The 13,524-nt window shown below is 32.9% G+C and overlaps 1 protein-coding gene across 1 annotated transcript; it reads right to left on the bottom strand.

The window, feature by feature from the left end:
- Positions 1-847: 847 nt before the first annotated feature.
- On the bottom strand, positions 848-6,025 carry LOC149224836 (C4-beta,C20-epoxidase-like). Its single transcript, XM_089383617.1, has 3 exons — positions 5,425-6,025; positions 4,937-5,261; positions 848-1,327 (listed from the first exon to the last, which is right to left on the bottom strand). Exons 1-3 carry the CDS (start codon positions 5,865-5,867, stop codon positions 1,082-1,084), a joined length of 1,014 nt encoding a protein of 337 aa, XP_089239743.1. The 5' UTR covers positions 5,868-6,025; the 3' UTR covers positions 848-1,081.
- Between the last annotated feature and the right edge of the window lie 7,499 nt (positions 6,026-13,524).

The following is a 13,524-nucleotide window of genomic DNA, read 5'->3' on the forward strand; positions in this document are numbered from 1 at the left end:
CTTTAATCATTTTGACCCATAGATTTCAACAATACAATCATGTAAATTGATTATAATGCATACAATGTCGGAGAAATTAAAAGAACGTCATGGGCACCAAAACTATATATATATATATATATATATATATATATATATAATTAATCATCATGACCTAATAGAGAAAACATTTTTTAAATGCATTACCTTGAAGCCTCTATAAAGACCATGCATAGTAATGGGGCCAATCCCCCTATAAAATATTTGCACAATCTTAACACCTTTGGGATTTATCTCCATAATAAAAAATTTAATGAATGCCTTGGCCATTCCATTTTTCATGATCCTTTTTGGATCAAGGAACGTGAGACAAACTCAAACACAATATGAATGTATTATATAAGCTAAGATTATGAATGATCTCTTTGATATGTATAGACTGAGGTGGATTACTTTAAATCTTGTCATGGTATATGATTCTAATCCAAAACTTTTATTATTTTACTGAAACAATTGAAAGAAAAATCCTTTTAAAATATTTTAATTACAAATTTTATACTCAATTATAATAAGAAAATACAATTTATTTTTAATATAATACATTTAAAATAGAATCTCCCCTTTTACTTAATTTCTCAATACTAAAACACAAAAAATAATTAGATATATAAAATCTAATGCTTTGGATAAATCACCAATTAAACAATTATAATATCAAGGAGTTAAAGTTCCTTTCTGTTTGAACCAACAAATCCACAAAAAAACTTTTATATTAATGTAAATTATGTATTTTTTTTTTATTGCTCAATGTTCAATAATAACACTCATGGAAAATAATTATAGATAAAATATCTAATACTTTAATAGGTAAGGAATCTAATGCTTCATTTTTTCTTAAACCAGCTAATCCACAAGAATGTCTAGTTGAATATATTGCCATAGAGCACAATGACCTATTTTAAAAACTTGTTTTCTAGTTAAACAAATGTTCTGAAAATCCAAAATGCATCAAACATGTGCATAATCACACTTCTTTTATATACATTAACAACTCATTATATCTAAAGGATAAAGTAATATTCCTCATTTGCAAGGATGGAAATTAATAAGTTGCATAGGCGTCAAGAGGGTTCTCCCATTTACTCATATTTGTTGCCTTAGAGGCTATGTACTCTGGATAATGGAAAGCTCTGTAATGACGTGAATGCTCATTGTCCACTAACTCTGCCGGTGCGTTTATCTCCATCTCATCGGGAAATACTCTGAACAAACCCATGGACAGACGAGATTGTCGTCCTTTAACAATCACACGATGTTTTCCACCACGAATCCTATTATTACTCCATGCCTGCATGCACTTACAAAATCATTTAATTTAAATTCCTAACAAAAACTCAATGGCAGTGATTATGTTTACCATATTTTTTTTGGCTTGGAGTTTGAGGTATTCAAATGACTAATCCAAACTAATGGCAATAATACTTAATTACCTGACATGAGCACATTCAATGTTTGAGCATAAGTGTGAAACGAGATATTGTCACATAGATATGCCACTTATTAAAATATTTACAATCGGAAACACAAGATATAAAAAGATCTTTTTTCTCATCGCAAGAGAGATACACTAGAGTGAAACCTACTTGGATTTTGAGGTTTATCATATAATTATATCACTGTAAAGATCATAGAAGAGAAATACCACTGCACAACTTACATTAATTTTGAGATCCAATATGTGAATCATAGGGCTCTGGCTTAGGGCTTATATGTATTACGAGGTACAATTAACTTTATTTAAAAATGTTATTTAAAATATCAAAAGGTTATTATAAAATTTCAAAAGGTTATTATAAAATTAATCAGAGTCAAGGTGCTTTTATAAAATTATTTTAATGTAGGAGCATTATCACAAGATTAAATAGAAAATTATATAATTAAAATAATATATAAAAAATATTAAAAGAACTATATTTAAACAATTTTTTTAAATTATTTTAATTCTAAATTATATATATATATATATATATATATATATATATATATTGAAAGATGAAAATATAAAAATAAATGCCTTGAGAAACTAGAGTTTACATAATAAGTAAAAACATTTAGGCAGCCTTTTACTATTGAGACTTAACTAAATAAAAAAAAAAAAATCTCTATAGAGAGGAAAACGCCATGTGAGTATTAGGAGAAACAAATTAAACGAAATAAAATTGAGAAATTCTCTCCAGGATCTTTGTGAAAAATAGTATGCAACATAGGAAACATAAAACATAGACCCCACTAAGTACTTGAAGAGACTAAGTAAACAAACCAAAATTGATTAATTGTAGTAAGGATGTTCGTGGAAATGAGTATGCAACATAGGAAACATAAAACATAGACTTATAACTACCTAGGCGTAGTGATTAGAAAGTCATTCATATGTCTATGAAGATGCTCACCAAAATATAAGATTAAAAGGCTTTATTTTTTTTATCAATTTAAAAGTTTCATAATAATATTTAATTTATTAAATATAAAAGATTTAAAAACAAACATTTCAAAAAATAATATAAAATAATTTTTAAAAATTTAGTAATTTTTTTTGTTAATGTATATATAGAGTGTAAAAATGTATCTTAAATCTTAGTTTATTAACATATTTGTTTTGTAGGGTGAAAATTCCATTGCCTTCAAAAACTAGAGTTTCCAAGGTAAGTGAAAACATTTAGGTCAATGTTTCACTAGGGAGATTTTACTAAATCCAAGAATTATCTTCATAGAGAGGAGAGGGCCAACTAAGTACTACCAAAGACAACTAAAAAAACCAAAACTAAGAAATTGGCGTAAGGAACATTAGATATAATAACCTACAACCTAGGAAACATAAATCATAGACCCAACTAAGTAACAAGAGAGACTATGTAAACAAACAAAAATTGGGAAACTATCATAAGGAACTTTGTGAACAATAGTATACAACATAGGAAACATAAAACATAAACATATAACTTACTAGGGATAGTGATTAGAATATGAGATTGCGACCAGGATCGACACTTTAATGTCTTCCAGTGTTTTCCCCATAGAGGGGGAATTCCTTAGGTGTTCTTGAATTTGCTCCAAGTCCCTCATGTTATGAATATGATCAAGGGAGTGGCAAATATCTATTTGATGCTATTGTTGGTCCAAGAGCATGCAACCCAGTAGAAACTTCATTTGCCAATAAGGATCAACAATTTGCGTATATTTGTTGAAGTGACCTGTCGTGTGTCCAATGTCTCACATCCAATATTCCCATTCAATGAGAATCTCTATGTGTGAGAGAGGACGTACCTCTAGTGATGCTTCTCGTTTAACACATGTAAGCATGCTAGTATTTCCCCTATGGACCTATTCTTGGTAATATGTTGCACCTTTCGAACTCTTACTTTCTAACAAGGCTTGGTAGAAAAGTCAGAGAAACAAAAAATCTTAGACCGAGGCAAAGACAGACTAAATAAGTCCAGTTTGAAGGATAGGTGCCATGTTGATTGAGAGGCAAAGAGAAAGACACCATTGACACAAAATCCTCCCAAGAAGTAATCCTCAAAAACGAGTTTAGGAGGGAGAGGAAACTGGAAAACTTCAAGATACAAACCACGAAACGATGTTTGGATGGAAACATATAGAGAGCACCCACCAAAAAATAAGCAAAAAGAAGAAAAGTCCAAGCGAAGGGAGGGAAAATGTCATGACTAAGGAGAAGGGAGTCCCAAAGACAAGAGGTATTGAAGGAAGCCAGAAGGTGAGCACAAGCTGATGAGAAAAAAATGGGAGAGATCCAAAGAAAATGCCTTAATGAGGAACGGGAGAGAAGAAGAGTTGTCAACTCCAAGGTTTTAGCACCCCATGTGTCAATCATTGAAACAAAGCACAAATGGAAACAACTTCCTCGATAAGTAGAAACGTTGTATTGAGAGGAAATTTCTAACATTTAAACCTATGTTGAAATGAGGATGGGTTTCCCACCATCCAAAAACAGTAACAATCCCTCCCTGTGTTCTCCGACCTCACTAACCCTTGAAAGACTCTCCTTAGAAAACACATCCATAAATAAAAACAGTAACAATCCCTGTGTGCTCCGACCTCACTAACACTTGCAAGACTCTCTACATAGGAAACATATCCACAAATTGTTGCAGACTGAGTCCCATTAATCCCATGAGTCCAATGGAAGATATTGTAACTCCCATTACCACCAAATGAGTAAAAAATTACCCATGAGTCCAATGGAAGATATTGTAACTCCAATTACCATCAGATAAGTGAAAAAATAATTATTCTAATAACATTATTTTACTCTACTTCCAAGTAGTAAATCACCTCATGTAAGTTATTAACATCTAATTTATTAAGTATTAAAGGAATTAAAAAATCTTTTTATAATTTAAAAATCATTGGAAAACAAAATTAACACCTATAATATACCAAATTTAATATAAAATAAACTAAATACCAATTTTTTTATTATTTAAAATAGGATTAGAATTTTTAATAATATACAAATTTGAAATTAGCTGTTTTTATTTTCGTTTGAAATTATGTCTTTATTATATTATATAGCCGCTTGCCTTTAAAGGAGTCCACTCTTTTCGTTCCTTTTTGTTTTGTTTTATTTGATTTTAAAGAGTTATGTTTTAGTTTACAGAACTATTTTATTAAAGTAATTATTAAGTGCCCACACTTTTGTAGCCTTTTCAAAATTTCCCAATTAAAAATACATACCCAAAAGTTCATTTCAACATAGAACTGTGTATACAGTACTATTATTCGATTTCAACACAGAACTGTATATGCAGTACCATTATTATTCGTAAGGCGAGCATTTTGACTAATTAATTCGGGATTACGACAAACAATTTGACTATTTGATTCTGGATCGTTAGAGAAAGAGAATAACAGAAAATAAGCGATGAATGAAGACTACCTGTATTGTATCTCCCAGGAAGACGATGAATGAATTGGGCGTGGGCTTTACTTCCACCCACTTTCCGGCCTTGCTTAACACTTGAAGACCGCCCACCTGATCTTCATGCAGAATCGTAATGCTACCTCCATCTGTATGAGGCAGAAGAGCAATCGATCCAGAGGCTTCATCACATGATACTTGGTATTCATTCATGCGGAACCAAACATCACAGTGCTCGAAGTGCGAAGCGTAGTAATTGCTCACTCCCAAATTGGCCAGAATAATCTTGTGAATACTGTCAGACAACTCCTTCTTCCTTTCGACATACTCTCGGATGACTTGGCTGCCATGATTCAAATACATCTACATTTATCAGTGACGTCCAGCTAGCTTTAGAGCAAGAACCTTGAAACCCTATCAAGAAACCAAAATAAAATCCCAAGTTTTAGGGTAAGAACCCTAGAACCTTGAAAGGTAAACCCTAAATGTAAGGTAAAGGTGTTAACCAGAAGTTTTGGTTTCCTTGAGGCCACATGAGATCGCTGAACTCGTGTATAGCTTGAATGTCGGGCCCTATGCCAAGGCTCTCGTAGTAAGGAGCCACAGATCCTCCTGTGAGGTAACCGCCGTAGAGAGTCGGGGATACGTTTTTCTGCTTGGTCTCTGTAGGGAGCCTAAACACGTCCCTACAGAGTATTTCTACTCTCTCGATTAGCTGGTGTGAGATTCCATGATTGGTAAGCCGAAAACACCCCCAGTCTTCACAACATCTTCTGAATTCCGAGAGGAGGGTTTTCTCATCGTTCTGATCGAATCCCTTGCCCGGCAATCCCTCGGATTGAATGTGAGAGAAATCGAAGACAGGAATATCCATATCTATAACAAGATTATCAGTAGTTGCTGCAGCGGCATCGCATGAGTCGGGAGAATTTGGAATTACAGGAGCCATGGGTGGAGTTTTTAGCACGTGATCTCTGAGCAGTCACTTACAATTATTCCAGTGTAGCAGGAGTTGATTTTCTATAATTAGATATGAGTAGTGGTGCAGTGGTATTTGATTCGATATTACAAACCAGAGTCTGACACTCAGTCTGGATTCTGTGGGAGCAGACAGAAAATCGTAGCCCAATCGCTTCCATTATTAACATGGGAAAGTACGAGGGCCCACATCGGGCCGGAGGATTGGGTCAATTATAGAGTAACATAATATTATATTCATATTATTGTTTTGTCAGGGCGAATCCTACGCCGGTGTAGCTGTTCCATACATTTCGTTTCCATCGGTCGATGCATCGTTTCATTATTTTTTTAAACATTTTGTTTTGTTCCGGGAACGATTCCCATCGGCTTGAATTACCTATGATATTTCCAGTGATCCAATTGTAGAATCCTTTATTGAAGTGTGAGCCATCGAATAAATTCGCAATTTACACGCAGGCCCACATATAAAATTTTGAATTTCTAACGTGTTCCTCCAAAAACGAATGATAGTGCGTATATTATATTATTGGTCTGTCCTATATTATATTGTTTCTCCACATGGTATTATCTTTATGATCATGCGATGTTCATGAAGCTGCAACGTATAATTGAGTAGTATGTGGCGGAAGAGTTGTCTGGAAAAATATGGAAATTCTGATTATATTTAGAGAAAATCTAGTAAAGAATTTTGTAAATCTAAGTTATAGTTGTTAAACTTTAAAATTTTATGATTGGAACACTGCTTCTACAAGATTTTTTGAATTTTTTTTTGGCATTCTTTGGGATTCAATCACATAGTGTGATCATCACTTTCGGGCCTTGTCATGAGGTCACCTATCCCAGATCGCCTCTGGCTCAACCCTGCTTAACTATGAAGTTTTCCCACAATCAAGCCCACTTAGCTTGCTACCCTATTTGCAAAACCTTAGTAAGTATTGTGCCTCAGGAACTATTCAAGTAAAATTCTCTTCACTCTTTTGAATTCAAATATTAACAAGTTTTTGCAATACATTATATTAGATATCATTCTTTGGTTCCACCATGAATCCTATTATTACTCCATGTGTGCATGCACTTACAAAATCATTTAATTTTAATTCCTAACAAAAACTCAATGGCAGTGATTATGTTTACCATATTTTTTTGGCCTGGTGTTTGAGGTATTCAGATGGCTAATCCAAACTAATGGCAATAATACTAAAGTACTTGACATAAGAGTATTGGGAATTTCTTTAAAAGCACCTTCAATGTTTGAGCATAAGAGTATTGAGAATTTCTTAAAAACACCTTCAATGTTTGAGCATGAGTGTGAAACTAGATATTGTCACATAGATATGCCATTTGTAAAAATATTTAAAATTGGAAACACAAGATTTAAAAAGATCATTTTTCTCATCGCAAGAGAGATACGCCAAAGTGAAACCTATATGGATTTTGAAGTTTATGATAGAATTATATCACCGTAAAGATTATAGGAGAGAAATACCACTGCACAAGTTACAATTAATTTTGAGATCCAATATACCAATCACAGGGCTATGGCTTAGGATAAGTTCAATTAAATTTATGTAAATATGTTATTTTAAAGTTCAAGATGTTATTATAAAATTTATCGGAGTCAACTCGCTTTTGTAAAATTACATCCATAAAATTATTTGGATGTAGAAACATTATCATAAGAATAGATGGAAAATCAAAGTGAATATATATATATATATATATTAAATTAAAAAAAAAAAATAAGTAATTTTATTAGAAGATCAAAATTTATAGTTATATTCAAACAAAAATAAAATATCATTTTATTAAAATAAAATAAGTAATTTTATTAAAAGATCAAAATTTATAGTTATATTCAAACAAAAATAAAATATCATTCTAATAAGAGAATATTGGTATATCTCTGTTTTTTTTATATTTTTAAATTATCTTAATTCTAAATCATGTTATGATAAAAATATATCTCATATAAGTATATACCTTTATTTTAATTTTCTAATTTATTGAAAGATGAAAATATAAAAATAAATGCCTTCAAAAATTAGAGTTTACATAATAAATAAAAACATTCAGGTCAGGGTTTTACTAGGGAGACTTGACCACATCCAAAAAAATTATCTATATGGAGGAGAGGGCCATGTGAGTACTAGGAGAGACAAACTAAACAAACCAAAACAAAGAAATTACCTTAAGGAACTTTGTTAAAAATAGTCTGCAACATAGGAAACATAAAACATAAACACCACTAAGTACTTGAAGAGGCTAAGTAAACAAACAGAAATTGAAAAATTGTAGTAAGGACATTTGTGAAAATGGGTTTGCAACACAGGAAACATAAAACATAGACATATAACTAACTAGGCATAGAAATTAAAATGGACTTTTTAGTATCTTCTGATGTTGCCTAGGTGTTCGTCAATTGCCTCTAAGTCTCTCATATGTCGATGAAGATGCTAACCAAAATATAAAATTAAAAAACTAGATTTTTTTTATCAATTTCAAAGTTTCATAATAATCATTAATTTATTAAATATAAAATACTTAAAAAAATTATAAACTATTTTTTTCTAAATTTAGTAATTTTAAAAAAATAATTTGATTTTTTAATCTATATATAGAGTGTAGAAATGTATCTTAAATATTAGTTTATTAACATATTTGTTTTGTAGGATGAAAATTCCATTGCTTTCAAGATCTAGAGTTTCCCATATTAGGGGAAACATTTATGTCAATCTCTCACTAGTGCTACTTGACCAGATCCAAAAATTGTCTCCTAAGACGGCCAACTGAGTACTACCAGAGACTAAGTAAACAAACCAAAACTAAGAAATTCTATTAAGGACATCCTACAACATAGGAAACATAAAGCATATACCCAACTAAGTAACACGAGAGACTAAGTAAACAAACAAAAATGGAGAAACTATCGTAAGGAAATTTGTGGAAAATAGTCTACAACAAAGGAAACATAAAACATAAACATATAACCAACTAGGCATAGTGATTAAAATATGAGATTACAACCAGGATGGACTCTTTAATGTCTTCTGGCATTTTCCTCGTTTAGGGGTAATTCCTTAGGTGTACTTCAATTGCTCCAAGTCCCTCATGTTGATGAAGATGCTCAAGGAAGTGGGTAATAATGTTTGTGTTGGTCTAAGAGCATGCATCCCAGTAGAAACTTCATTTTCCAATAAGGATCAATAATTTTCATATATTTGTTGAAGTGGCCTCTCGTGTGTCCAATGTCTCACATCCAATATTCCCATTCAATGAGAATCTCTATGCGTGAGAGAGGACGTACCTGTGGTGATGCTTCTTCTTTAGCACATGCAAGTTCTTCATGAATGTGTCCTAACATGAGTTCATGATAGCCTGATACAAAGTCCTCCAGTCGATTATGCATGCTAGTATTTCCCTTACGGACCTGCTCTTGGTAATATGCTCCACCCTTTGAACTCTCGCTTTCTAATGAGGCATGATAGAAAAGTCAGAGCAACAAAAAATCTCAAAATGAGGCAAATATACACTAAATAATTCCAGTGCAAAGGACATGTGCCACGTTGATCGAGAGGCAAAAAGAAAGAGAGACATAAACGACACAAAATCCTCCCAATAAGTAATCCTTGAAAGTGAGTTTAGGAGGGAGAAAAAAATGAGGAGAACCCCAAGATACAAAGCACTAAGAGATGCTTGGATAGAAATTTACAGAGAACACCCACCAAAAACTAAGCAAAAGGAAGGAAAATCCAAGCGGAGGGAGGGAAAATGGCATGACTAAGGAGAAGGGAGTCCCAAAGAGAAAAGGGATTGAGGGAAGCCAGAAAGGTGAGCAGAAGATGATGAGAAAAAAAGGGGAGAGATCAAAAGAAGATTCCTTAATGAGGAGCAAGAGAGAAAAATAATAGTAAACACGAAGTTTTGAACACCCCATACATCAATCATTGAAACAAAGCACAAATGGAAACAACTTCCTCCGTAGATGGAAATGTTGTATTTAGAAGAAATTTCTAACAATTAAACCTATGTTGAAATGAAGATGGGTGTCCCACCATCCAAAAACAGTAACAATCCTTGTGTTCTCCGACCTCACTAACCCTTGCAAGACTCTCCATAGGAAACACATCCACAAATTATCATAGACTGAGTCCCATTAGTCCCATGGAATATATTGTAACTCCCATTACTGTCATATGAGTGAAAAATTAATTATCCTAATAACATTATTTTAATCCGCCTCCGGCATGTCATATAAGTCATTAACATCTAATTTATTAAGTATTAAAAAAATTGAAAAATATTTTTATAATTTAAAAAACATTGAAAAACAAAAATGACACCTATAATATACAAAATTTAATATAAATAAACTAAAATGCCAATTTTTTATTATTTAAAATAGAATTATAACTTTTAATAATATAAAAAATTGAAATTAACTGTTTTTATTTTCATTTGAAATTAGGTCTTTATTATATAACCGCATTCCTTTAAAAGATAAAAAAATAAAAAAACATTATTTTTTTTAAAGCTTTACAAAGGAGTGCTATCTTTCGTTACTTTTTTGTTTTGTTTTATTTGATTTTAAAGGGCTGATGTTTTAGTTTACAAAACTATTTTATTAAAGTAATTATTAAGTGCCCACACTTTTGTACCTTTTTCAAAAATGCGGGATAAAAAATACATACACAAAAGTTCATTTCAACACAAAACTATTTATGCAGTACTATTATTCGATTTCAACACAAAACTGTATATGCAGTACCGTTATTATTCGTAAGGCAAGCATTTTGACTAATTAATTCGGCATTACGACAAACAATTTGACTCTTTTGGAAAAGGGATTTTGGATAGGTGTCCACACTGGCAACCCTTATGGCAACCCTTATGTCGATTGGAGGTTCTCATAGCCTACCTACATGGCTGTTTGGGCCCACTTCTCAGTCTCCATTTTATAGAGACGACGTTAACATTTATGATCGGAATTGATTATTATAAGATAAGGGTATATCTTACATATCTCATTTTGTTTTTTTAATTTAATTTATTATATTTATAATATTTGTAAATTTAATTTATATTTCAAATCTACGAATTATAAAACATTATAGAACATACCCATAACAAGAGAAAAAGTTAACTAAATCATACTATAACAAAACCATTTTATACTTGGAACCCAAGAATGATAAAACCCACTCAAAATAATAATAGTAGTTCAACAAAGTTACAACTTCTAGACAAGTTGGTCACCACTAAAATGCTCATGGATTAAACTTAGAACACTAGTGCAAACTACTCATAAGCCATTTGGTTCCCTAATTAGTCATCTCCAATATTGGCTCAAGCTATTGTAACTCTCAACCCTATTGCTCTTTTGGCTTTGGTGTCTTGCCAAGTATTTAACTCTTCAAACTTTTCTCCAATTTCATTTCCTCACATGCTCCTTATCCATGTCAATTCAAGAACCACTTTTCCTACTATACCTACTCAAGTTGATGTAATGGATCTTCTGTTAAATGCAATTCAACCATAGGATTGCAAACGATTGGAGGCAAGTGTAATTAGTAGACCTTCGATTTTGGGATAATTAAAAAAAAAAAAAAATCCTATTTAATACTCTCATCACTCTTTTTATCTTATATGGATGTGAAGTTTGGGGATGAAGTATCTCTAGATAATATTGAAGAAGGATAGATCAAATCCAAATGAATTTTATAACTTATAATCTTAATATTAAAAGTGCACACCCTATCAGGTCCCTGAGGAAAACTCAATTAACAATGGTTGTGAAAGTGAAGTATTATGTTACAAGAGGTTCGAGGTTCAAATCCCCCAAGTTTACCTGTGGCCAACTGTTGGAAATACTGAGAGGGGGGTGAATCAGTATTTCTTTTCAATTGTTATTTTTACCAGTTAAGATCACTTATAATTAGAACACAAAATGAACAATGATAGAATAAGAATTTATTAATCAATGGTGAGGAATCCAATCCTCTTTACAATAAATACAATACAATAATGTGTAGGGCTCCAAACCAAGATGAAGACACCAATATTCAATCTCCCATGCTCCAACCTATATTTTGCCAAGCACTGACTTGGAATTTCCCAGGCTCCAACCTTGTCAACTTTGAGGTAACAACCTCTAGGGCTCCAACCCTTTCTCTAGTACAGGCTCCAACCTCATCTCTTGACGACTCTTATCCTCTAGGGTTCCAACCCTATCTTTGGCACAGGCTCCAACCTAGTCTCTTGAGGACTCGTATCGTCTAGGGCTCCAACCCTATCTTCCAAGGCACCAACCTTGTTTCTATGAGGCTCCAACCCTCAACTGCAATTTGTCAAGATAAGTTTGATGATTCTCTATGGCTCCCAATATTTTCTGCAAAGAGCCCTATCTGTCTTTAGCAAAGCCTCCTCCAAATCACTTCATCAGTGACAACCTTGTCTTCACATGAAGGTGTCTCCACAAATCTTCATGTTACCCAAACATAATCTCCAAGGTTACTCCATGAGGGCTTCAACACAACATCATGTACATAGTCTTCAAGGTCTCTCTTCAACAACATGATTTTTCCACTTCAAGTATTTTAAAATCGCATTACATAATGAATTGAGAAACAAAAGAATCATTGTCCACAGGTCAGAGAATGTAGCTCGCCTTCACAACTCCGAAATGTATTGATAGTCTCTGAAGACGCAGTTACAGGTCTGAGATTGCAAGTCTGTCGAGCTACAAAAGATCTGGGCCTTCGCAAATTTGTTGTAGCTTCGAGCCTTCCACAGATGTTTGTTCCACTTAGTCTGAGCCTTCAATATATATTCTGAGGTGTATACCTCTATTTCGAGCCTTTGTTCACAATGTCGGGGTGACTGCTTCAGGACTTTGCGATATGCTTACTTCCAAGGAAAACTCACAAAACACTTCAACGTTGGTTTCATCTTCGACTCCCTTCAAATGATGACAAATGTAACCTTACTTCATTGGTCCGAGGTCATACAGATCCAAGAATTAATATTTTCACAAATCTGACACTGAGATATAGAACTGAACCGAGCTACTAAATAACCCTCCATAGGATTGTCCTTAAGGTCGAGGTTTGCACTTCTTCTACAGATTAATTCATCACAGGTCCGAGAGATTTTGTTTCATCAATTTTAACCCAATCAAAATTCACTTCTCCTTCTCTGCCTTAAGTTTCCTTTCCTCTGTTCTTTCAAGTTCATGAGTTGTGAACTATATCTTACTCTCTATATCGGATGATAGAGATCGATCATGAAAATGAGGTATTTGACTTGAATTTATATGATTTTTTCCAATAAATGAAAAGATACGTTCATCGAAGGAGAGGTTGACTTGTGCATGAGGTGGAACATAAAAAATATATTGAAGGGGTTTCTGTTAATAATTGACCAAATATAACATAGTTTCATTGAACATAAACCATGTTATCATAGATGCCGGGAGGTCCCACATGCCACATCATCACTTTACTGCTGCATATCACAACCACATGAATATCAAAGAGTTTTTAAGTTGTGAATGTGCCAAAGTTTTGATATGTCAACAATGTCGATATTGAGATATCACACATCACTCTTACTTGCTCTGACCTCTAATG

The sequence above is a fragment of the Pinus tabuliformis genome, chromosome Q (assembly GCF_031772625.1).
Source record: "Pinus tabuliformis cultivar Carrire ecotype Pingquan chromosome Q, CPIR1, whole genome shotgun sequence".
Lineage (NCBI taxonomy): Eukaryota > Viridiplantae > Streptophyta > Pinopsida > Pinales > Pinaceae > Pinus > Pinus tabuliformis.